At 38.0% G+C, this 27220-nt stretch overlaps 1 protein-coding gene and 1 non-coding gene across 6 annotated transcripts; both read right to left on the reverse strand.

The window, feature by feature from the left end:
* Window positions 1–379: 379 nt before the first annotated feature.
* Window positions 380–19353, reverse strand: NT5C1B (5'-nucleotidase, cytosolic IB). 5 transcript variants are annotated; one of them, XM_040622911.1, is made up of 10 exons: window positions 19321–19353; window positions 17253–17341; window positions 16762–16894; window positions 16017–16154; window positions 13694–14161; window positions 13223–13390; window positions 11944–12073; window positions 8937–9059; window positions 8330–8514; window positions 380–712 (listed from the first exon to the last, which is right to left on the reverse strand). In XM_040622911.1, the coding sequence occupies exons 1-10, from the start codon at window positions 19351–19353 to the stop codon at window positions 380–382; spliced, it is 1800 nt and encodes a 599-aa protein (XP_040478845.1). The 5 variants fall into 5 exon arrangements, with proteins under 5 accessions (XP_040478845.1, XP_008698623.2, XP_040478844.1 ...); XM_008700401.2 differs by having other exon boundaries at window positions 16762–16944; window positions 17252–17341; XM_040622910.1 differs by having other exon boundaries at window positions 13694–14163; window positions 16013–16154; window positions 16762–16944; window positions 17252–17341.
* Window positions 12467–12569, reverse strand: LOC121101135. The gene has a single exon (XR_005833080.1). It is a non-coding gene; the product is annotated as a U6 spliceosomal RNA (small nuclear RNA).
* Window positions 19354–27220: the final 7867 nt, after the last annotated feature.

Raw genomic sequence — 27220 nt, forward strand, 5'->3', positions numbered from 1 at the left:
AATATTCTACAATGATGATGGTTATCAATTCATTTTATCTACTAACATCCAAAAATGAGCAATGCTTTGCAAAACTAACTAGGCTATAGCCCCTTCAGCGTTCAAACATTCAAGTTCTAAGCTTATCCTAAAGAGTCATCAGTATGAGTTACACACAAGGGTAGGTGCAGTGGTGTTCAACAGCACTGACAGCTCAAAGAGAAGTAGCTTGAAATTAACTTGAGGGTTCAAAATATTTTCAAAAAAATCAAGAGGAAACCTTTCCAAATGAACTAAGTTCTGGTCCAATCTTCTGAAATACCTATCTAATTACCCTAGAGATCCACAAGAAGTGGCTTCTGTAATACCGGACTTACTGCTTTATTTCTCCTCCCCATCCCTAATTGTTCATTTTTTGATTAATGCCATAAGGTACATGAGCTGTGATGGTGCCGAGCTTCTGCGCGCCTTCAATGTGGAACATGTGATCATCAAAGAAAATGTGGGGCCTTATCTTCACCAAAATGGGACCTTTGGGGGCTCCAGCAAGGAAAAGAGCTTCGTCTATCTCTAGACCCCAGCGGCGAAGTGTTTTCAGCACGCGGGCGCCTGAACTGGCTGCACTCCTGGCTGTAACCAGGTAGGTCCTGATAGGGCAAAGTAACCGTTCGTCTTTGGCATAAAACTTCTTTTGCAGTCTGCCTAAATCTTCCAGAAAGCCTTTTAAGGGACCCTGTAAAAGGAACATATGTCACAGCTGTGATCGAGTGAGCTGAAGGAGGTGAATGCTGAAAAAACAGAGGCTTATAAGAGCTTATAAAAGGTTATAGTACTGCATTAGACCTGCGGTATTCTAAGGCCAATGGAACAGTCCTGAAACTCCTTGCATTTATGTGAGCCTATTTCCTTGTATGGAACTATCCTTGCCATTCCCAGAATAAATGTAAGATGATCATATAATTTATTACTTAAACATTGATGTTTTAAGAGTGAAAGTTTCTATAAAAAGTAAAAGGGCAACAGACATAAATTGTCCATGGCAAAATGGAATACTCTGAAGAAAGTTTGGTTAATCACCAAAAGAACTATTTTAGTTTTCTTTTTGTGAATTGCACATTTTAATATTATGAAGTATACTCCTTTATCTAGTTTGCTGCCTTCGTGGCTTGACTCTAACCTTGTCTTATATTTACAATTACCTGTGTGTATCTTCACACTTACTTTTATCGTCAACCTTTCTGAACACTTAATTTTAGCTGTTTCTCTGGAATAGAGCAAGATTTGGATTCTGCTATGTGTTCCAACCTGGAAGTCTTAATTTTTAAACAAAGTTGAGTTTTAGGCCACTTGTATTTATTGGTATTACAAATATATGTGATAATGGTTCTTTCTTATGATTTTTATTGCATTTTCCTTGTTTAAAGATTTTAAAAGATTGTTCATTGGGTGTTTTGTTTTTTTTTTTCCTTTGTGCATGTCTGTATGTGTGCTTCGTTTAAGATTTAGGAAGGTTTGTATTATTTCTTTCTATTGGTTACCTGTGTGAGTATAACTTTTTATAGTACTGTTGGTTCTTTTTTTTTAAAAATCCAGGATCTATTATTTTTTTACAGTGAGAAAAATGAAATTACAGTACTTTTTCACCTCTCTCTTATCCTCGATTTCTTCTGCAACCATCCAATTTTACTTGTTTCCTCTTTCTAAATGTTTAAATTTTCATTATTAAAGATTCTTTTATTTCTGTTTATTAGATTTACATCTTATCCTTTGATCACCTATTATAACTGAAGATATCAACATACTTACTCTTCCTTAGGTCTTTTTCCTCCACATTTTCCAGTTTTCATTAGTTATATAATTTCTACATTGTTAGGACACATAATGTGTGCTTTCTTTTCTACCACCCTATTCTCTACAATTGTTTTAGTTTTAGATCTGTGATTAAATATATTCTGTGCTTATTTGTCCCTTTGTGTTTCTAGTCATCTACATGTTGGCCAAAATGTTATCTTCTAGTTTTCTCAAGAAAATCTTATGGAAATAACAATCCTTGATATTCTCAACTGATCTGTTTTCTTTTTACCTGAATGAAGTTTTAGCTGGATACAGAATCTGTGATTATTTTCTTTCCATTTTCTTAGATTTTTTATATGTTGTGCTCCACTGTCTTTTGCTATTGAGTGCTGCTATGGAAAAGACTGAGGACAGCTTATTTTTACCCCACTCATATGTGCAGGCTGCCCAAAGAATTGCTACTTCATCTTTGATGTCAAAAAATTTTATTAGGGCACATCTTGATGATGATCATTTTGTTCGATTTATTTTAATACTTTAATGTATGCATTAAAATCTTTGATAATTTAACATGTTTTCTGGTTTATATTTTTATATACATTTGCATCTTTGTATTTACCACACATAACCCTCTCCTTCTCCACTCAGAACATAATGTCAGTATTTTTCTTCAGGGATTTCAGTTATATGTATGTTGGATTTTCTTTACCTCTGATCTATTTTCTGTCATTTTCTCTCTAAGATCTTATTTTTCAATTCTACTAATTTCCAGAGTTCTACCATTTAACTTTTTACTATCTGTCCCCTGATTCTTACATTTCTACTTTATGACCCTGACTTGCTTTATTAAGTTTTTAAAAGTTCAAGTTTAGGCACAATTTTTACCTATACTTTGGCTATTATTTCTAGTGAAAGATCCGTGTCTCTTATTAGATTTTACCCTTCTTTGTCTTTTTCTCAGTATCTTTGCTTATATTCTGTGCTGGTTCTGTTTTTGTTACTCATCACTGAAACAGATTGGTTTTCCTTGGAACAATTAGAGGTTTTATGGCAAAGGTCAAGGTTAATATTCTAAGGCTGATTTGATTTCATAATTCAAAAGATCCCTTCTTCTCTGCTGTCCTGGAAACAAACTGTTTTTTAATAAACATGGCTTATTTAGATAATCATTTGTCTGTTTAGGTCTGTACATTATTTAGATCACGGTTTCTCTGAGGCAGTGTATATTGGGGAAAAAAAACAAGTAAAATTCACTTTCTAATGGTGAAAGATCTCTATATCTATCTATATATGTGTGAAAAAACCATTAACTTTTTTTTTTTTTTTTTTGGCAACAATAGCAAAGTGGGGATAGTGACTGTTGGCAGGAGTCACCCAACTCATGACTAGTTTGGCTTTGAAACACAGAGGAATACAGTTCTCCTTACTGCTTTTGAGTAGTTTCCAGAGGGAATAAATAGGGACCAGTCCGTTTATGTCACCATATTCAAAACAGGTATCCACATCATCCTTCCGTATTCCTATTTTTGGGTTTGTTTTATAATTTAGACATTTGTACAGTAGTACAGGTATATAATTTGTCAATAAAAATATAGAAATTTGAGGTAAAGTTACTAAAAAAATACTTTCCTGAGAAGCTGTATGACTTAAAACATTAAGAATCTGCCTAGGATGTAGAAAGTTGGAAAGACAGATGATATTCCTATCTTAACAACAAGAAAAACCCAGATAATCTAAAAAAAAAATGATAACATTTATTGAACCCATTAGAGAGCTGAGGTAACAGGACAACAGACTAACATGAAATGTAAAGAAAAAAAGTCTAAGGGAAAAATCTAAGGTTCTCTTTAACAACATAGGGAATTCAAGAACTGGCACATCTTTGGCAAAGCAATGGAGGACAACATACCAGACACCATATATAAGCAAGTATGAAAAATTGAGATAATTAAAAAAAAACAATATTGCTAAAGGACAAATGTGGACTAATGAGAGAACAAAGAAGCCCTGAAAGTCACAGACCCAGGAAATGCTCTCTTACATGCTTTTTTTCATGGACTTTACTAGTTGCTTATGAGAAAGACTGTAGGCAGGATGGGTAATGAGAGAAAGCAGTCCTTGGTAGTGCAGGTTTGGAGGACAAGGGCAGTTACCACTTTGAGAAAAGCCTAAAACTCCACCTTGCTTCATGTTTCCTAAGTAACAAAAGTCTCACACTGCCAGAAGAAGGGCTTCAAACACTGTTACCCCTAGGGCACAGGTAAAGATCCACCGCTATGGGGGAAAGGGAAAGAAAAACCCCTCCACCACAGGAAGTGGGATTGGAGACTGTTATGGAAGTCAGAAAATAATGAATGGGTATTTTCAAAGTGCTGAAAGAAAAATATGGTAAATGCAGAAAACTATATCCAGTCAAAATATTTTCAAAAATGGAGAATAAGGAGTTTTTCAAGCAAAGAAAAGCAGAGCTTTTGGTAATAGCATATCAGTTGTACATGCAGTGTTAAAAAATGGCTTTCTGGCAAACTGATTATGATACCAGGGAGAAAGCTGGATTTACACAAAGAAATCAAGATTCCTGGAAATGGTTAAAATGAAGATGAATACAAAAGACATATTTTTTATCTTAGCCATATTCATTCTATATATAATTGATTAATCAAATAAAAAATAATAACAAAGTATTATGAGTTGATAGCATAGGTGAAAATAAAATGTGTGACAATAGTACAAAACGTGAGAGGAAGGGATTGAGAATATACTGTTGTAAGATTCTTACACTATACATGATGTGTCGTTATATTGTTTGAGAGTAGACTGTGATTACTTAAAGTTGTATGTTGTCAATCCTAGCATAATCACAGAAAAATTTAAAATGAGTCATAAGTCAATAGTGGAGATAAAATGGAATCCTGGAGACATATAATACATACAATAAATACAAAAGCAAAAAGAAAGAGAAGGAAAGACAAACAACAGATGGAACATATAGAAAAAAGTAGAAGGATGATAGATTTCAATCCAACCAGAGTAATGATCACATTAAACGTAAATGGTCTAAAAATAGCAATGAAACACAGGATTGTCAGATTGTACCAAAAAACATGATATCTATCTATCTATCTATCTATCTATCTATCTCAATCTACATAATCTGCAAGAAAGCCAATTTAAATATAGAAACAATCTAAATGTAAAAACATAATAGGTTAAAAGTAAAAACTATAGAAAAGTTATACAATACAAACACGTGTCCACAAAACAAACAAAAAGCAAAAAGCTGGAGTGGTTATATGACTATCAGAGAGACATTACATAATGAAAAGGGATTATTTCACCAAGAAGATATAACAATCCTAAATTTTCGGGCAGTAAGCAAAAGAGATTAAAAATACATGAAGCAAGATGCATATAATTGAAAGGAGAAATAGATTAATCCTCAAAATATACTTGAAGACTTCAACACTGCCTCCTCAGTAGTGGACAGAAATAGATAGAAAATCATTGACAATGTGGAAAACCTGGGCAGTATTACCTGACTAGTACACTGTCAACTTAAGCTAATGGACATTTTTGACTACTCAACAACACAGAATCAACATTCTTCTCAAGTACGCATGAAACATTCACCATGATAGGCCATATTCTGGGAATAAAACACTCCTCAACAAATTTAAAGAACTGAAATCATACAAAATATATTCTCTCTGTATACTTAGGAGTCAAAGAGTGAATGATCTGCCCTGAAGATCAGGGACAAGGCAAGGATGTGCCCTCTTATCACTCTTGTTGAATACTGTACTGGATGTACTAGCAAAGGTAATAAGGCAAGAAAGATAATTAAAAGACATACAGAATGGAAACACAGAAATAAAAGTGTTTTTATTCATAGCATTGTCTTTGGAGAAAATTTCAAATAATCTACAAAAATTTTACCATACTAACTAGTGAATTTAACAAAGTTGTAATATACAAAGTCAATATGCAAAAACCAGCCGTATTTCTGTATATTTGCAACAAACAGATTGGAAATAAAAATTTTAAAATATCATTCACAATAGTACCAAAAAATTATAAAATACTTAGGTAGAAATCTAACAAAGTATGTGTGATATCTGTAGACAAAAACATTCGAAACACTGATGAAAAAAATCAAAGATGACCTGAATAAATGGAGAATATATCATGTCCATGGACTGAAAGACTTGATATTAAGAAGTCCCCCTCCCCAAGATTAAGCTAAAAATTCAACACAATCATAATCAAAATTCCAGCAGGATTTTTTTTTTTTCGAGGAATGCATAGCTAGTTGTTAAATCTGTATAAAAATGCAAAAGAATCAGAATATCCCAAAGAATTTTGAAAAATAACAAATTTGAAGAACTCACACTACCCTGATCTCAAGACTTATTATAGAACTGCACTAATCAAGACAGTGTGATATTGGTAAAAGCATATTAAAGGAATAGAAAGCCAGTCTTTTCCACAAATAACACTGGAACAATTAGGATATCCGTAAGCAGTAAAAGTGAACTTGACCAATACTCTGCAAAAATACAAAAATTAATTCAAAATAGGTCATAATCCTTAAAAAACCCTGATATTATAAAATTTTGTACAAAAACATAGGAAATTTATGTGACTTTGACAGTTTTTAGATGTGACATTAAAAACACAATTCATAAAAGAACTGATAAATTGAACTTCATCAAAATTATGTTTCTGTTCATCAAAAGACACTGAAGATATAAAAAGAATAAAAAGACATGCTCATCTTGAGCCTGAGAGAAAATATTTGCAAAACACATCTGATAAAGGACTTCTATCCAGAATATGTTAAGAACTCTCAAACTTCAATAATAAACAAACCCAATACAAATGAGCAAGAAATTTGAACAGATATATTTGCCAAGGAGTACAAATGATGGCAGATAAATAACTGATAACATGTTCAATATCATTTGTCATTAGAGAAATGCACATTTGAACCACAATATTACCATTATATAACCACTAGAACAACTTAAAAGAAGCAAACAAAAAACAACTTACCAGTACAAAATACAGAGCAACAAAATCTCACATATAGTGCTATTGGGAATGCAAAGCAGTCTGGTCACTTTGGAAAATACTTTGTAAGTATCTAATAAAATTAAATATATGACCTAGTGGGACATATACCATATGACCTAGTGATCCTACTCCTAAGTATTTATAAAGAGAAATCAGATCTTAAGTTTACACAGAACCCTGTATGCAAATGCTTAAAGCGGCTTTACTTATAAATGCTGAAAATTGGAAACAACCTAAATATCCTCCAACAGGTAAATGGATAAAGAAAATGTGGTACATCCAAAGAAGAGACTAGTACTCAATAATAAAAAGGAACAGACACCACTATTACATGGAATGACATGGATGTATTTCAAATGCTAAATAAAAGAAGTCAAATTCAAAAGACTGTATCCTGTGTGGTTCCATTTATGTGACATCCGAAAAAGGCAAAACTATAGGGACAGAAATCAGATTAGTAGTGGATAGATCCTAGAGATAGCAGGGTAGGATGGCTACAAAGAGGCATGGGGGAATTTTGTGAGGATAATAAGTATTTTGAGTTTGGTCATGGTTTCATAACTGTATACATTTGTCAAAACTCAGAAGCTTCCACTAAAAATAATTAATTTTACTATATATAAATTATACCTCAACAGTTCTGATTAAAACACACACACACACACACAGCTTAAATATCATTTGCTGTAACATGAGGTGAGTTAGTGAAACTTTTCAGCTTTCAGTTAGTCTATTTATACTCTTATGAGTGTAATAAAAATAACAACATTTAAGTTTATCTTAAGTTCAAGAGGAGCTGAGAAAAAAAGACCAATTCTTCCATAAAGTTCTTAGATTAAAACTAAATAATCAGTTCAGATTCAGTTTGGAGAATATTTTGGTGTTTCAGATTTCCTTTGGTTCAGAAGTTGTAAGTTTTGTTTATTTCACACTGTGACTTTAACACTTCAGTTCATGGATTGATTCCAAAAACCCTAAATATTCAGTTTCATTTTGATTAGGTGTTCATAGCTTGCACTTGTTTGAGGCTCATTATTTTGATTCAATTTGAGCTCTCATTTGTGCAGATTTTCTCAATTAAGTAATGCCGTTAGTGAGTTTGCAGAGAGGTCCACAAATGTTTACTGAAAAATTGGAAATCACTCTACTACTCTGAGTACTTATTATATAGAAATAGCTTACTGGTAAGCCATATTGCCTCTGTTACTTGTAATTTGGAGGTGAACTCATTATCATGAGAAGAGCATAGAAACACTTCCAAAAAGGATAGATAAAAGGATGTTAAAACAAAACAAAACAGAACAAACAAACAAACAAAAAACCTAAGCGGGCAGCAGATGTTTCAAAAGGAGGAGTTCATAAAAGGGGGAAGAGTATAAAGGATAAGAAATGAAGAGTTACCTGCTTAAAATAATTTAAAATATGTATATCTATATGTTGGAAAATAAGTAGATAAAAATTAATTAGAACTCACTGAACCTACCTGAGCAAGAGGCTTATTCTCAAATAGTGTTTCATGCTGAAAGAATTTGTCCAGCCCATGCTCCTTGGCAATATGTTCAGATTCGTCAGAGAAGAGGACGGCATCCCCATCAAAGGCCACGCGGAGCTGTGTGTCACAGTAAGCCATGTCTTTGGCGCCATCAAACATTGTTGCAGATGCGATCCCTGGCAGACCATGGAGATATATTAATACTCTTCTCAGGAGCATCAGTTTCCTCTACCATTTTAATGATTAAAAAAAGGAAAAAAAGGTCCTCCCAGACCTTGCAAGATTTTTTTTTTCTAGCTAACTTCATGACTCAATTGCTCTTTGTAACCACATATCTCAAAACAGTTGTTTACACAACTGCCTCCATTTCTGTAATGGATGGGAAAGTGTAAAATGGGTTGTAGGCCAGTCACTGAGAATGTCCACCTCCGCGAAGGTCAGAGCTCTAAAAGACAGATTTAGGGGCTGCTACTTGTGGAAACAACTTAGCAGAAAATTTAACAAGGACATAAGCCACATAATCGTATACGAAGTCCAATGAAAGTCAACATTAGTGCAAACCTCTTTATTAACTTGAAGGATAAAACCAAATGAATACCTTCTTGTATTGCTTCTTGTACTTTTTCGGAATCTGCAGAAAGATACAAGTTGGTAAGATATGCCTTCAAATAGCCAATAGGGCTTTTTCCACCAGTCAGACAGAAGCGGTCAATTAGTAAGCCTATTATTGGGCAAGAAAGACTTTGTTATGTCAGAGACTAAAGACAATATACTTACTGTAGATGTAAATCAAAGTTATCTTAAGAATAATTGAGTGCCTCTTGAGGTTTTAGAATTACCTTTGTAGCACTAATATTGGAAAATCGTTATGTTATATATAAAAAAAGCTATTGTATATAATAGTGGATATGTTTGGTGCATGATAATTTATTAAGTATGTCCATATAGACCTTGCCAATTTGCTCTCACAATTGTGTGATAAGCATTATTATCATCATTGCAGAAAAGGAAACTGAGACATAAAGACTTGTCTAAGCCCACTGATTCACATTGACTCTTGTCTAGACTAGACAGAGTACTTTTTCTTCAAACATAGGCTCTTCACTTGTTGAAAGAGATAGTTAATGTGTGGCTCTATTTTAAGTACCATTTCTGTATTTCTTCAGGAACAATGTAATAGTAATGACAAGCAGTGCTAGGATGTAAACTGTTTTCCAAAAACAGGTGTGAAATTGTCCCTTTCTTGACTTGAATTTTTATTTATTTATTTGTTTGTTTTTAAAGATTTATTTATTTGAAAGAGAGAGAAAGCAACCATTAATGGGGGCTGTAGGGGCAGAGGGGAAGGGAGAGAGAATTCTCAGGCAGACTCCCTGCTTGAGTCAGGGCTTGATCCCAGGACCCTGAGATCATGACCTGAGCCCAAACCAAGAGCCGGGCGCCTGACTGACCGAGCCAACCAGCTGTCCCTTGACTTGAAATTTTAAATGTAATTATTTAGGAGACTAAATATTAAAATACCATTAAATGTCTTCCAAATCAACAATTAAAAACAAGTGCTAGATATTGGTGAAACGTTTGTAAAATAGGCACCCATTTCCACTTTAGATGAAAGTATAAATTGGTACAAGCTATCTAGAAAGTAATTTGACAACATGTATCAAGAAATCTAATTGGTTTATACCTTTTGAAATTTTTTTAGTTCATTCTAAGGGAATAATCTGAAACTCTGATAAAGATTTATGTGAAAAGGGCTCAGTTCAGGATTTTTTATAAAAGCAGAACACTGTTTAACGATTTGAGAACAGTTAAATAAAGTATAACATTATGCATATAAGATAGTGTATTGCCCATTCGAAGTGTTTTTAGATACATAATAAATTGGGTAGCTGCACACGATATAAAGCAGAATTTTGAGGCTTATCAGTTGTTTTTCATCTGTATGGACCCACAGAGTAGATAGGGTTCATCAACAATTGAGGTGGAAGTGTTTGTTATGATATTAGGGAAATACTCTTAGTTTTTCACTTAAGCCAAAATTGGACATTTTTCACTTAAGCCAAAATTGGGCATAAATGGCACAAAAGTGTATTCTACAAATCCTTAAATAATATTAATGTAATGATCAGAAATTACTTGGTGGCACTGGGGACTTCAGAAACAAAACATCATTGTCCTTAAGGAGATGACAGTTCACTGAGCAGCCAGGCATGTAAAACAGAGAATGATAATTTAATAGGCCATAGCAGCAGAAGATACAAATTGCCTTCAACACCCAGAGAAGGGAAGTAACTAACTAACTCTTCCAGGTGAAAGGCTGTTAGTTCATGAATAAGGCTGCATGAGAAGAAGGAGCTCAGTCAAACTCATTAGCAGTATTGATGGGTAGATAACTCTGCTTCCGTAACGCTACTAGCCTTGTTGGGCTCAGTTTGGTGAGGGATAGATAGGCCTAAGTCACCTACTAAATTGTGCAAGATCGTATGTTGTAAAAAATAATCACTACTGTATACTGAGTGATTATGCTACTCATGTATGCTAAACCTTTTATCTGTGTTCTCTTTCCATGTCATAACACTATGAAAGCTGCTTTTTTTGAAAGGCAAACATTTTTTAAACTATGTCTCAGACATCAGCCTTTTTTTAATTTTAAAAGATTTTATTTATTTATTTGACAGAGAGAGTGAGAGAGCACAAGCACAGGGTGTGGCAGAGGGAGAGGGAGAAGCAGGCTCCCCGCTGAGCAGGGAGCCTGATGCAGGACTCAGCCAGGACCCTGGGATCGTGACCTGAGCCAAAGGCAGGTGCCTAACTGACTGAGCCACCAGGCACGCCTCAGATATCAGCCTTATAATTAGGATAATGTAAAACTCATAAGTTGTAATACGTCTTGATTATTTATAATTACGTCCACTTTAAACCTTGAATTTAAATATGCCAAAGTTCAACCTTACTTTGACTCGACATAACCATAAGCCTGGATAGGTCACTTAGAAAATGGTCAAAAGGTCCCTAAATAACAAGTCAGGTAATTCCATAGCAGGAAACTGGGGATTTTCTCTTAAAGAATCCAACACACTGATGGAAATGCTATGAGGAGACTAGAGTTAGTCAAAATTTCCATGTAAAGGAACAAAGACAATTTTGCTGACATGGGTATGGATTTGATGTGTGGGGAGAGCAGTCAGGGAGAATCAGATTGTAAGAGTGGAAAGGAAAGGTGAAAACCCATAAACCTTAAACCCAGATCTGTGGTGAGCAAGAAGTTTGATCATACAGAGAAAGCCTCTGGGTTGATGGCTCCTTGAAGTCAAGTTCAGAAGTGAAAAACATAAAACAGAGAAATATATTGCAGGAGCTGGGATTAAGACTTTGAAATTCGCACTTGACAAGTTAAGTCCAGAGCTTTGGGCCCAACTCTGTGCTAAAGTTAAAAATGAACATGGCCTCTCTTTCTCTGACATAGGCAAATAAACATTCCTCACGCAGAAGGGGGTGTCAGTATCAAAGACACTGCATTAGTTAGGCTACAGTTAGCAAAATAACATGGCTTCTCTCTCTCAGAGCAGCAAGCTGTTCTTCCACATGGTATTTATTTTACTTACCGTAGTGATTGACGCTGTTTATAAGCCGCACTCCCACTTGGGCATGGTTATTAGTCATCAGTACAATATCAAATAAGTCCTGTTCATTAGGATACAGCTCACGGAGTCTAGCATTGACATGCTGCAGTGCCTGCAGGTTACAAACATGAGTGCATGTAAAGAGGGCCAGGCAAGGTGGCCATTGGAGTCTGGAGTCTGGAGAGAAAGGATATCATTGGTGTCAAATTCAAACTCTGAAGACTCTTCACTAAGAGATTATGGCTCCTTTAAGGCAGGGTTATGCCATTCATTTCTCTATTTTCAGCCTCTTATATACAGGACCTCAGTTAGTGTTTGCTGAATAGATAGGTAACGTTTGTTGAAAATTGTTACAATATTTGGTTTCCTAGAATTCTCTCTTTGGGGTAGGTAGAGAGAAGGATCAGGCTAACCCTTTCAGGCCCTGTCAATTTTTTTTTTTTAATTCCTGAAATCTGCTTTTCTTTTCTTGATCATCTGGTGATTATTATTTATTATGAAAATATAGACTATAGAATGCTTCATAAGTTAGCATGTTATCCTTGCATAGGAGCCATGCTAATGGTTTCTGTATTGTTCCAATTTTAGGATATGTGCTACCAACTCACTTTGTCTATTTTTTAAACATGAGTCTTTAGGTTAGTGGTTTCCACCCATGCTTCTACCATGCTCCATAAGTACTTTCTACTCACAACTTGTAGTTGTCATTTTTTCTGGCTGGTTATGATGTTATTGTGTAACATTTGTATAAGTTATATAGGGGATCAGTGTTACAAGTGCTATACATTTCAGTGTAAGTTCAGAGAACCTTACTTATTGTATTAAAATCATGCCCCCCCCCAAGAGCCAACCAAGATCATCTTGATTTTCTTAGTATGTTATGTTTGAGGCAAAAGCAGCTAAAGTGAATTTCATCTCATTTTAATGAGGCTTTTGTTTCTACTGCTGGGATTGTAAACTCATTATTGCTTCTGGTTACCACTCCTAGGAAGGGAACAAAGGTTTTTTCTTACAGGTGTCTTGATTAGAACTCCACTGAGGGCCTTCTCAACATCCCAAATCTAGAACTGGAGGCCCTTCCTCACCAGTCTAGGAGCCTTTTTGGAAGTGTAAGCTGACCTGGGGTCAACTCGAAAAGGGCAAGAATTACAACGGGGGACCAGGAATTATAAGGGAAACTGGTTGAGATCCCAAGGGCCTGCCTGGGTCCTTCCCTCTCCATCCAGGGTCCTGACCTTCCAAACACAGTTTTGCAGGGTACCTTAACAAAGCGGAATGCGGGCCCTGGGGTCAGGATGACATTTTCGTTGTTGAGCTGATATTCCATGTACTTTTCTAGACCCTCTTCCTCATAGATTTTCCTGCCGTCCACCATGTTGAAAAGCGCCCGGGATGACACAGCGATGGTGATGGCATTCTTGGGTTTGGGCTGCAGAGAGGGGCGCCAATGGCAGGAAGGTCAGTCACACAGAGGGAAGGACTCTGGAAAGGGGCTCATGCCAGGGCAAGGAGGGAAGAAAACAGCTAGGCCTCGCTTTGGGGCGCTGGGATGCTGGAGACAGCCAAGGGCTGGGATTCCCTCCCAACTCCTGAGGTTGCAGGGGTAGGGGAGAAGCAGGGGTCTGGGCAGGACTTCCCTACACACTGTAGAGAGGGGAGGCTGGGGGACACTCAGGTTTGGAGGGTTGCCAGGAGGGGAGTCTCCAGTACCAGATGGGTGGGCCCTGCTCACCGGTCGGGGGCGGGAGCAGCTCGGGATCTTCTCATAGAGAGTTTTCACTGAGGCCCAGTAGGCTTCGTCCTCGTCCTCCTCTTCCTCCCGTTGATGATGCTGCCTGGGCAGTTCCGACAGACAGTCCCGGTCTAGCTGGGAGGAGTAGGTGGATCTGCGCTGGGCGTATGACTTCCATTCGGTGGGGGGCGTGCGCGGATAATCCCGCAGCTGCGTGGAGTCCCGGGAGTCCCTGATGTCCCGCACGATGCCGTGAGCCCAGGCTTCGGGATTCTCATGCATCTTGGTGCTGCGCCGGGAAGAGCTATGGGGCTCCGGGGGGGTGGGAGGACGCGAGTCGAGAGGCATGGGTGGAGTGGGAGGCATAGGCGGCGTGGGCGGCGAGGGCTCCTCTGGCAGCTGCTTCAGGGAATCTTGCTGGCTGGGGGAGGTGGATGAAGTCCGGGAGGTCGTGGAGCTACTGGGGAGCTGGAGCAAGAAAGCGGAAGTCTGAGTTAGATGCTCACCTGTCCCCATCTCTGCTTGGCAGGAGTCAAGAAGCCTTCCCCTTCCCTCTGTTCCATTCTTAGCCCTTAGTTGGATCCTGGTTCATCCTAGCTCCTTTCAGCAGGGCTTGAAGGGGCTCGGATGTTTCAGGGCCCCAGTTATTGGATATTTCTGTTACATGAACACAGAGATAGACTGCTTTTATTTTCCCCTACCTTCTCCCATCAGCACTTCGCACTTTTTTTCCCCCTGGAGTTGACAGATCTTCTTCCTTGCCGGTAGCCAACCCAGCTGGCCTGTAGTTTGCAAAGTTCTGTTGCTTGCTTCCCTTATGCTTGCTCAGTCAGAGACCTCCAGGTAGGATGGAGGGCTTGAGTAAAGGTCATTGCTAACCACTGCCTTTATCTGTGACCTCCAGTTAACTCTATGAGCAACTAGACCAGATGCTCCCACCAGCAGACTCTACAAAGTACCTGGAGGTATCTCTTTCTACATTTGCCCTGTGATTAATTCAGTGATTGCTGGGAAGGTTGGTAGACTGGAGAACCAAGTATCTTCCCATTGCCTTCAGAACTCTGTCAGTGGAGCTTATTTGGAGAGAGAATCTTCCTTTATAAAAAGGAAGGATTCTAGAGAAAAATGCCTTTAGTAAGGTGTGCAATAAATTATTAGGCATCTATGTATTATTTCAGATTTTGTGATTGTTTCACATGTTTCAAAAGGCATATTCTTGGTTAGACTATTGAGCCACTTTTCACAGAGATACATGTTCTCCCAGTGGTGAGGTCTGTCACTCTCTGTGCATCCAAAAACTTAATTTCAAAACTAGCATTTTCTTCTCATGGGGCCAGGCCTAATTAAGGGACCAAAGCACCACACAATCTAACACTTTTCAACAATTTTTCTACTTTGTTGATTTTTCCACCCCTTCTTCTTCTTTTTTTTAGCTTAAACCCAATTAATTAACATATAGTGTATTATTAGTTTCATAGGTAGAGTTCAGTGATTCATCAGTCTGCTCATTACATCACATGCCCTCCTTAATGTCCATCATCCAGTTACTCCATCCCCCCACCCTCTTCCCCTTCAGCAACCCTCAGTTTGTTTCCTGTGATTAAGAGTCTCTTATGGTTTGTCTCCCTCTTGGATTTCATCTTGTTTTATTTTTCCCTCCCTTCCCCTATGATCCTCTGTTTTGTTTCTTTAATTTCACATATAAGTGAGATCATATGATAATTGTTTCTCTCTGATTGACTTAGTTCACTTAGCATAGTACCCTCTAGTTCCATCCACGTTGTTGCAAATGGCAAGTTTCTTTTTTATTTTTTTGATGGCTGAGTAGTGTTCCATTATATATATGTATACCACATCTTCTTTATCCATTCATCTGTCAATGGACATCTGGGCTCTTTCCATAGTTTGGCTGTTATGGACATTGCTGCTATAAACATTGATCTATTCCGTCTTCTAAGGCTTGATTACTCATTAAATAATTGTTGAATGAATGAAGAAAGGAAGGAGAAGTCAAAGGGCTTAATCATTAAATAAGTGTACAGCTTATAGACTTAGTGACCCTGGGTCTTAATCTACCTCTATTAGTGTTATTAATATGAGATCTTAGGCAAGTTACTCTGTGTTTCAATTTTCTCAACTGTGGAATGAGGCTTATGGATTTGTTTTTTTTGTTTGTTGTAATGATGACTGAATTAGCTAAAACATGTGAAGTATATAGAACAGGGCCTGGGACATAGAAAGCATCAATAAATGTTAACTATTATTATTATCGTTATCATCATTATTATATCATGTTCTCCTTCATTTCATCTCCCATCTCTACCTTAAGACTGGTGCTCTTGCTTCGGGGTTCGTCTATTGATGGACCTCTGGTGGATGGGCTTCGTGAAGTTCGGGACCACTGATTTCGCACAAGGTACCCTCGAGAATCAGTCTTTGGCAGTGATAGTTCCTGCGATCCCTTTGGAGGAAAGAAGAGACCCAGGGGTGTAATACCCCACCACCCACTCCTGCCATGCACATGCCTACAGAACAACCATTTCAAGCTAAACATAGTAGAACCCGATGAGAAGGTCCCTGTCCTATATGACCTTAATTCAACATTGACCCTTAGGTACTATTCTAGCTCTGGCCCAATCCTAAATTCTGTGATGAGCAAAAAGTGGAGATCCACCTGGAGGAGAATCCAAAACTAAGAAACAAATCTGGTCTCGTATTTTTTCACCTGTGACTCTTCTTATATGGAACATGGTAGAGTTGACCATTTTTCTGATCTTTTGCCCACTTCTTCCCTTAAGGTTAAGCCTGTTAGCTGAAGCTAAGAAGACACATTTACCATTTTTGAGCACATTACAAAGACATGGGCGGCTAGCATCTAAGTGAGGCTGCATCAGGGCTCCCAAGCAGCGGCCTAAGGGGGAGTAGAGCACTCTAGCATTTCCTTTGGGAGGAATCAGACTGGAAGACACTATGGAGAGGCAAGTGGAAGTTTCTATTCCCCGTATCCTTCCCCTCACCCAGATTGCCTGTGGTTCCCCTCCAAAATCAGTAGTTTGATCTCTGCTCACCCTGATCATGGTGATCTGCCGGCCCTGCTCCCACAACAGGCACATGTGAATATAAATACGTATTGTGCGGCAGGGGCCAAGAGGTACTGTTCCCTCAGCTGCACAAAGGCAGCGTNNACACGACGAGTGACCTCGCATGGGGCAACATCTCAGCAAGTGATTCGGATTGACTGCACGCCTCATCTGAAAGATTGTGCAGAAAATGGTCAATGCGATGGCCAGACTCCCCTCCCCTCCCTGATCTGCGCAAAGATCAGTCTCCTCCCATAGGCTGAGCAGAGAAGATGGCGGTGGGGTTGTCTACTGGTGGGGAAGGCAGGGACCAACTTCTCCTAGTTTGTCCTTAACCTCTTCATGAGGACATTAGGTGTCCCTTAATAGAAATCTTGGCAGCTCAGTCTTCTCTCCCAGAACTTTCCTGTTCCCTTAAATTTCCGTTATGCTTTCTGCTCCTTAATTCTCTCTCCAACTCTAAAAGAGGTCAGCTCACCTGAGTGCTCAGACGAACTCCTGATTTCTCAGAATCCTTTCTTTTGTCTGTGTCTAGGCTGTCTTTTGAGTTCCTCGATCCAGTCTCATTCTTAATATGGAAACAAAGAATGTTTATTAATTAATCTCAGGAGCATTAGAAACCTTGAGTTTGGGAATAAAAGGATGAATAAAAATTAGAATTTGTCTCATTGCCAGTATAAAATATATATAGATATATATAAATTTTAGACATTTTTCCCTCTGTTCTAACAGACGTTAATAAAAATAACACATATCAGAGAACTATGTAAACAATCTTTAATATAGAAATTTGTTGGTTTATAGATTTGAGGCATGAGGCATTTATCATTTAAACAAATGATATCAGGCAAAAGGCTATGGGAGAATTTTCCAGAGCTCAGCAGGACTTTGATTTAAATGTGGCATGCTCACACAGAATAACTTATTTTCTCTACTACTCTGAAGGTTGCTACTTAAGGAACTTTTCCTTTGGCTGTGTAGAATTGAAACTTCTTTTGTTTGTTTCCTTAATAAACCCTAACTCTAATCTTCTGTGGATCTAAACCTCACCCATAATAGCCTGTTTTTTAAAATCAAGGTTCTTAATCCTGTGCAGATCTATTGACAGTCCTGCCTTCTGTACATATTTTCAAGCTAGAGTAAAAAGAGGTTTCTTGTGAACAAACTAATGGGGAAGACTGTAGGAGAGCACAGGGAGATGATTTGTGTCATGGACACTATTCAAATATGTTCATTTTCAATTGCAGGAAATACCATCGTATTGGAGCATTATTTGTATTGTTTCATGCTAATTCGGTAGCTGTATTGCGATCGAGATTAGTGTTATTTCTGTGTTTAAGAGCTCATCTTCTAGCTTAGACCAATGTGCTCGGGAGCAGTCTGCATAATACTCTTTTTTTTTAAATGTTTTTTTATTATATTATGTTAGTCACCATACAGTACATCCCTGGTTTCTGATGCAAGGTTCGATGATTCATTAGTTGCATATAACACCCAGTGCACCATGCAATACGTGCCCTCCTTACTACTCATCACCAGTCTGTCCCATTCCCCCACCCCCCTCCCCTCTGAAGCCCTCAGTTTGATGCATAATACTCTTTTTGCATCAGTGTTAGTTGGATGATTGAGTTTGTGACTGCAGAGAATGGCAGAGCTGTGTGGTCCTGGAACTGATCCTAAAATCCTTCCAGCCACTCCCCACATCGTCACCAGCCACTCCCCACATCCTGTCACTTATAACTGCAAAAGATATTTAAAACTCAATCCCTTTTCTCCATCCCTATTATCATTGCCTTGTTCCAGATCTCAGATCATTATGGGCCTGAATTCTTAGAATTATAGACTTTTGATTAGATTTCATAACCCCAACTCCTCCCAACTTCTAGATCCATTGACCCTATCTATTTAAAGTGATATTTATAAAGGATTAATCTAATTATGCTTCATTTCTGTGTACACTCTTCATTCACTTGGTTTTACAGACCAGGAGCCTCATGGTGTATCCTGTCTACCTCCAACTTGCCCTCCATGGTACACTTTTATCTCTATGTTTGCTTGTGCTAAATCACTTGTATTTGCCTATGTATCACCCTATCTCCTTGTAACCTCCTCTTCTCCTTATGTTCTTCAAAACCCAGCTCAGCATGACCTGGGAAAAGTTCCCAGAGTTAAACATTCCTTCGTGTTGCCTGTGTCTTTTGTACATACTTTTACTGAGCACCGAATTGTACTTTGTTTATGTATTCTCTTTCCTACTAGGCTGTGCATTCTTCAAAGATAGCAACAGTGTTTTCACCTTTTGCCACTAACATATGAGCATATGCTTAATAATGCTGAATTATTAGATTGACTGATTCTGAATGCTTTAATCTCATTTTTCTCCATTCTTCATATTCTTTATTTTCCTTCCCTGTACTCCACAAGTAGTCGTTATCTGAAGTGATTTAATTGTTGCAGAACATTCCCAGAGGTAATGATATCTACATTTGTTGATGTCTACATTTCCTTAGCTCTTTGGCGAGATGCTAGTACATTCAATTCACTCACCTTCTTTTTCTGTTTCAGAGATGTTTGACTCATTGCTTTTAAGTCCTGAATTTCTTTTGTTGTTATGCAGGTTTTCCTCTCCCCAGCTCCATTTCCTGATGTTTCTGTTGCTCTGCCTAGGTTTGCATTTAGAATGTCAAATTTATGACATCATATGTGATTCCATAGTAACAAACTGAATCTGAATATGTGATTATAAAAAAAGCAATAGTATTTCTTCATATTTGAGTACATCCACTCATAACCATTCTTAGAGTTTTTAGGAAGTGATGTCTAAACAATGTTAAAATGTTTAATATGAAACAATATCAATATTACTGCTTCTTTCTTTTTAAACATTACTATTTTACTCATGATATAAACCCCACTGTGGCTGTACATTTTCTGGCAGTGCCAAAATGAATGGTAAACTCATTTGTGGACCCAATCATTTATTATTGTTCATCCTGACAGATTTTGGAGAACTTTCTGCAATCTGCAGACTGTTTTTGATAGCTGAGATTTCGTTCTAGACAAGGAGTTTAGACTCGTTTTTAGCCTTAGTGTTGGGTCTTTCACAGTGCCAAGACCATTTCTATGTCACAAATTCAAAGCATTCTCCCTATGACCAGACACAGTGTAGTAGAATGGTACTCGCACCATCTTTCTTGCCATTTTCCCCATCTTTCTTGCCATTTGCCCCATCCTTGAACTTCTAAACACTCATTTGTCCCTCTTGTATATACACAGAAAATATGTAAATCCAGCCCCCAACTCTGGTTTACAGGGTCTACTAATATAATGCATTTTATGGCTCTGATTTTATCATCACCCAAGCTTTAAATAAGAGACTCACATACCAGCCTGAGTTGGTGGAACCATCATGAACAAAGGCAGATTTCCACCTCTTGTAATTGGAGTTGATAACTTTGTTTCAAAATCAGAAGAAGTTTTTGACTTTGAGCGAAGGTCTCTAAGGGGTCTTCCAGGAAGTGAAACATGCAGGCTCAAGTTTAGAGGACCTGGGTTTGAATTCTTTCTCCACTGTCCTCCTGCAACTCAGCCCCTGCCAGGATCTTGGGGTGACCCTGAACAAGTGGTTTAACCTTCCTAAATCTCAATTTCCGTATTTATAACGTGGAGAAAATGATCAACATCAAATGGTAGTTGTGATGGTTGAACTAGTATGAAGTACTCAAGACAGTGCCTGGTATTTATAAGTGATTAAAAATTGTTAGCTATTACTGTTTTATTTATAATTCTGCTGTAGCTATACTAGAGAATTCAAATAGACATCTCTGGTCTCCAATGCAATCTGGTTGTAGGAACAGAAGTTTAAATACTCGTTGTTCATATACATGTATAATCAATCAAATGTCAGTTTGGTGATTCTTCCCATACCCTAAACTCTCTAGCCCTACTGGTGGAGGGGGCAGTTAGAGTAGCAATTAGGAACAAAAGCTGGGGAGCTCTGAGACACAGGAGGAAGACTTTTCAGAGAGGAGGGAATGAAAGAGTCTTTGGTTTCTGTCTGGTCCTTCTAGTCTACAGCCAAGATAGGCTTTTCCTTCTGGTCCTTTCCATGACTCTTCCATGTAAATCAGCATCCATATATTCAATAAGTTCCTTGATTATTGGTCTTTTCCCATAACACACAGCTTAGGATAGAATATGAGCCTCATGAATGTTTTGAATTATTTTATGTACTGAGATTTAAATATATCATTTTGTTCTGAGTGCTGAGGTTGATATTAAATAATTATTTGTATTTTTTCAAATTTCCTGATTTGTTTTTCTTTATTATCTTTTGATGATTAACTTTATTGTGGAGCACTGAAAACTACACATATGTGTAGGCAGCTGTGTTAGTCAGGGCTCTCTAGAGAAACAGAATCAATAGGAGATACACAGATATATAAGAAGTCGTTTACTATGGAAACTGATTCATATGACTGTGAAGGCTGGGAAGTCACACAGTATGCCATCAGCTGGCTGGAGAACCAGGAAAACCAGTGATATGCGTCAGTTTGAATGACCAGGGGAGGCAATGGTGAACTCCCAATCCACGGTCAAAGGCCTGAAAACCCAAGGGACCACTGGTTTAAGCCCCAGGGTCTGAAGGTCTGAGTATCAGGAGCTCTGATGTCTGAGGGCAGGAGGAGAAGACGGATGTTTTACCTCAAGAAGAGAGAGAGAATTCACCCTTCCTCCACCTTTTTTTGTTCTGTTTGAACCCTCAGTGAGTTGGATGAAATCTGTCCACATTGGTAAGGGTGGATCTTCTTTACCCAGTCTACTGATTCAGATCTAATCTCTTCCAGATTACAATCATGTACGCACACCAAATAATGTTTAACTAGCTATCTGAGCGTCCCTTAGCCCGGTCCAGTTGTTACATAAAAAAACCATCACAGCAACATATCTTCTGTTTGTCTTGGATTTGCTTCTCCGTGAGTTCAACCTTAATAATAAAGCCAAGATGCTGCAATGTTCTGACATTGTCATGCACCCTTTCCAGATCACCCAAAGTTGGTTTTTACAATGAAATTTTCATTGTCAGTTCTAGTTTTTGTTTTAAAAAAAGAGCTCAATAAAAGGCTTAAAAGACATTGTGGAATACCACAAACATGTCTAAATAGGCATTCTCCATCTATTTTTGGCAAATGTGTTTTGATTCTTGCCATGGTTTCTGAGAGGAATATACCCATTCCCTTGACAGAGCTAAGAGAGCATTGCAGAGTCATTTGTGGGACATGACTCCTACTTGGCTATCCTGCTATTTCTTATTTTCTTATGAGGTTGTGATATTATGCAAAATTTCTGAGGACACTAGTAAACTCTCCTTTAGCCAGGAGATTTTCATAACATAGGATACATATTGAGTAATACAACTAGGCACTAATATACTGCGAAGACCTGAAGAATCTTTTTCTTCACCATGTCCACCCTGATCTATTGAAATTAATATTGTGGAAAGTGGCTCTGTTGCTTTCATAGCTTTTCTTCTCTGAGTGTAAAGACACAAAAGTCACTAACATGTCAGAATGTCAACATTTATTAGTATTTTAAAATGTTTATATGTATGTAGATAGATAGGTTCAAAGATAATAAAATTTAGTGAAAATTAGAGAGTTCAAAAAAAGAAAGCGTCTGTGAACTCAGTATCCTGATAGTCATAATCACAATTATATTCTTCCAAAGTTTTTTTCATCCATTTGTTTGAAATTTAATCTTTCTTCCTTTGTAAAATATTATTAGAATTATATAGGATTCATAACACAGTATCTTGATTTTTTTCTATATAAGATTAAACACAGGTATTTTCATGCTATTACCTGCTCCGAGTAACCATCAATTTAATGATTCCATATGCTCTAGAGTGGGTCTGCTACAATTTGCATAAGTATTTCCCTACTATTGAATATTTGGAGTATATCCAAGATTTTGCTCTTATGAATAATATTTTCCTGAGTACCTTCTTTCTCAGCTAAAGTAAAGTTCCTCGTACAAAATCTTTCCACAGTGACCAGTAGATTCAAACATGTAGCTGGATGGGCCTATCAGAATCCAAGTGCTCATGTTGGAGTTGTGTTCAAGAGGGCCACCTCGGGTTGGTTGGGCTGTAAGCTGACGGCATTTATTTCGACCTGACTATATTTGTTTATTGTCTCCTCTGGCCTCACTGTCTTGAAAGTTATTCATGAGCAGGGACCGGTATACCTTTTCCACTGCTGTCTTCCTGGTGCCTGAAACAGTTACTAGGAGGCACCGCAATAAATATTTCTTAAATAAATACATCAATCCCTTAAGAAATGCATAGCAGCCATAGCAGGATACAGAGTACTGTGTTAACAGTAGTGGTGAAGATGAAAAGGAGTGGTTTCCCATCTCTCTGAGAAGACCTGTAAGTTCAGAGTAGGAAGTCGAAGTAGAAAAATGCCTTTTTTCTTCCCTATCTTTTTAAGTTCTTTGTCTAGAGATCAGTGGTTCTCAAAAACAAACATGCATCAGAATTGCCTGGACGGCTTGTTGAAACAAGATTGCCATAGGTGAATGGTTACACAAACATCACACTACTCGGCAATACAAAGAAACAAACCCTCGATTCACACAATAACCTGGATGACTCTCCAGAGAATTATACTGAGTGAAAAAAGCCAATCCCCAAACGTTATATTCTGTTTGATTCCACTTATATAACATCGTTGAATGATAAAATTATAGAAATGGGGAAAATAGTGGCCAGGGTTTAAGAAGTAGGTGAGGGCAAGAAGAAATTAGATATGGTTATAAAAGGGCAACATGAGAGATACCTTATGATGGTGGAAGAATTCTGTATTTTTAACCTGTTTGTATCAATGTTGATATCCTGGCTGTGATACTGTATTACAGTTTGGCAAGATGCCATCGGGATATATTGGGCAAAGGGTGATGGGATTGTTTGATATTATTTCTTTTAATATTTTATTTATTTATTTGACAGAGAGAGAGACAGCCAGCGAGAGAGGGAGCACAGGCAGGGGGAGTGGGAGAGGAAGAAGCAGGCTTCCAGCGGAGGAGACTGATGTGGGGCTCGATCCCAGGACTCTGGGATCACACCCTGAGCCAAAGGCAGGTGCTTAACAACTGAGCCACCCAGGCACCCCTGGTATTATTTCTTACAATTGCCTATGAATCTATAATTATTTCAAAATTTTTAAGAAGCTTACTTTAAAAAATACACGCAGATTGTTGGGCCTCATTTCCAAGGTTTGTGATCATTAAGTTGGGATTAGAGCCCAAGAATCTGAATTTCTAATGAGTACCTAGATGAAGTTGATGTTGCTGGTCTGAGAACCACACTTTGAGAATCACTGCACTAGAGTAGTTAGGAATTCTTACTCTACAGTACAGCTCTAGCTAGCCCACTGATTCCATGTTAACCAGTTCAAATAGTCTTCTCCTTACCTTAAATTTTATCTGTTTTAGTAAAACCCACCATCAGTGAAACTGCCTCTTGGATGGTCCCGTCAGACCCCAAGTAACTGATGATGGGGCTACACCTCTGTTCAGCAGAGCCATGTTTTATTGGCTAGGCTATAAGCATTTGGCAAGGAATAGCTGTGCCCTCTTCTGCCAGCCTCAGCTGGAAAGGAACATCCAAGCCAGAGGTTCACATGCTTGGCTGCATGTTAGAATGACTTAGGAGCTCTTAAAAATTCCACTGCCCAGTCCATAATCACAGGCAGGCTTAATCGGAATCTCTGGGTATAGGACCCACATATCAGTATCATTTATATTTGGCTAGAGGGCTGAGCCCTTGGATCTAAGTAGAATTTACAGGTACCCAACTCCCTCTCCCTCCACCGCCCAGAATTGCCATGGGTCCAGTTCCCCCAGGCTCTATAAAATGCCAGGCAGCATTGTCCTTACAAAGCTGGCCTCTCAGACTAGAAAGTCCAGTTTTCTTTTGCTTCTCCTTCTTCCTTATCTCAGGCTTTCAAAAAGTTACATTTCTTTTCTGTCTGCATTGATTCTCAAACACTAGGCCTTCTTCCATTCTATTAGCTTTAGGTCAAGTCCATCTTCTCAGTGAGTTAAGCAAGAGTCTCTTTATCAACCTCCAGGTCTACAGTATTGCATCCCTCTTCTTAAATTCATTTGCAGAGCCACTGGAGGTATCTTTCTAAAACACTAATAGGATTTTTTCACTCCCTTATTTAAAACCCTTTGTAGGGACCCATTATTTTTGAAGGAACAGATTTTAGTCAGATTGGCCTGATATGCAAGGCTTTCCATAACTTAGCCCACACCCATTCCTCACCTGCTTCCCTTGCCTCATATACCTCAACTTCTTCTACAAGATCCTTCTCAGTTTTCTTCTTAGAAAACTGCTTTATTGAGGTATAATTAATACACTATACAATTCATCCATTTACAGTGTGTAATTCATTGGTTTTTAGTGTATTCACAGAGTTTTACAACCATTACTACAATCGATGTTAGAATATTGTCATCATTTCAAAAATAAACTAGCACCCTTGAGATATCATGCCCCATCTGCCCCTTTTCCAGCATGAGGTAATCACTAATATGCTTTCTTCACAGCCCATTTTACAGATCTATGCATCACTCTCCAATAGTGTTCTGAACTTTGGAGTAAGACTGAGCTGGGTTCAAATCCAACTGCTGCTGGTCAGTGTCTCTGGACCACTTAACTCCATTCAAACTTTAGTTCTGTTGACCTCCAAATTGGAATAATATCTACCTGTCAGAGAGGTTGTGAAGATGACTGTTAGTATAATAAGGTGCCTAGCAATAATGGGTGTTAATTATTTTGTTTTGGTGAGTGAACAGAATATTGCATAAAGCATTGCTGTGATCCTATGACTAATGCTTTACTACCTAAATAAGGCGAGGTATTGAAAATGAAAACATGTGGTCTAATGATATATTTCAAATCAAGACTATCATAGAAAATTTAATATAGTAAGCCATGGACACTGCCCATATCACAGAGTAAATAGTTTGGGGAATATCAGGCCTAAGATTAGTCAACAGGTATGCCTTGCCTGAGATGATAGAGGAGGGTTCTGGAGAAAGGGAAAGACTCAGGTTGTCCTATTGCCTCCATCTGCCACTTGGATCGGTTTGCTGTTTTCATTTTCTACTGCTGTATGATAAATCCTCACTCATTTAGCAGCTTACAACAATGTCAGTTTATTGTCTCACTGTTCTGTAAAACAGAAATCTAGATAGGCTCATCTGGGTTCTCTGCTCAAGGTCTCCTAAGGCTGAAATCAAGGTGTCAGCCAGGCTGGGCTCTTATCTGGAAGCTCTGGGGAAAAATCTGCTTCCAAGCCCATTCATGTTGTTGGCAGAATCTAGTATCTTGTGACTGTAGGACTGAAGTCCAAATTGTTGGATGTTGGTCAAGGGTTACTCTCAGCGTGAGGAGGCCATTCTCAGATTCTTGCCCTACATTCTTCATCTCATTAATGGAGAACCTGCCTTGGTTGAATTCCTCTCATGTTTTGAATCTCACTCCCTTTCTCTGCTGTTACCAGACAGAGAAAACTCTTTGTTTTTAAAGAACTCACATTATTAGGTTATGTTTACCTGGATAATCTCCTTGTCAGTTAACTTAGAGTCAACTGATGAGTAACCTTAACTATAGCTACAAAATCCCTTTTGCCATGTACAATAACATAATCATGGAAGTAATGTCCCATTGTATTCACAGGGGAGGGAGCTATTCAAAGGGGAGTGTTTTTTTGTGGAGGAGTCATCTTAAAAATTTGCTTACAACACTCATTTAACGGACATCATCTATCTCTGGGAACATGAGCTAACTAGGGCTGCTCTTAGCACTTGATTTAAAGACATTTCCTATTTTTTGAGAGTATGGGCTGGGAAAAGTAATATATGAAGAGTTGTTTGAGCCTCTTTCTAAGTTCCTTGGATTTGTGTCTTTGGACATTTTTGGAGGAGTGGTTGACACTTCTCTCTCGATAGATTGTTGAGGCTGGCATTGAACAGACCTGGAAGCACCTTGACACCTAATAGAGAGTGTATAAACTCAAGATGTTTTCTTTGGAATAGTCCTAAAAAAATAAATGTAAAGATAAAGTAATATATTTCTCTTAGCTCCTTCCTATAGAAATGGAGGCATTGCTCATGAGATTGGCCTTTAATGTATATATCTAAGTTATCAGTGTCGGTTTTGGAGTAAAACCTGTTAAAATCGAGATGTGCTAGTAACTACTTGGTTAATCTCAGATAAGTTCTTAATGTCTCTAAGCCTTGTTTTTCATGTCTATAAAATGGGTGTGTAATGCCTACTTTGAGAGTTTTTAAGGGAGAACTACATGGGCAATACCTGCAGTATGTTCGGCTCAGAGTACCTGGTTCTGTGGCTGACTGAGTCATGCACATTATTTTG

This window comes from Ursus maritimus, unplaced genomic scaffold, assembly GCF_017311325.1.
Source record: "Ursus maritimus isolate PB19 unplaced genomic scaffold, ASM1731132v1 scaffold_6, whole genome shotgun sequence".
NCBI lineage: Eukaryota > Metazoa > Chordata > Mammalia > Carnivora > Ursidae > Ursus > Ursus maritimus.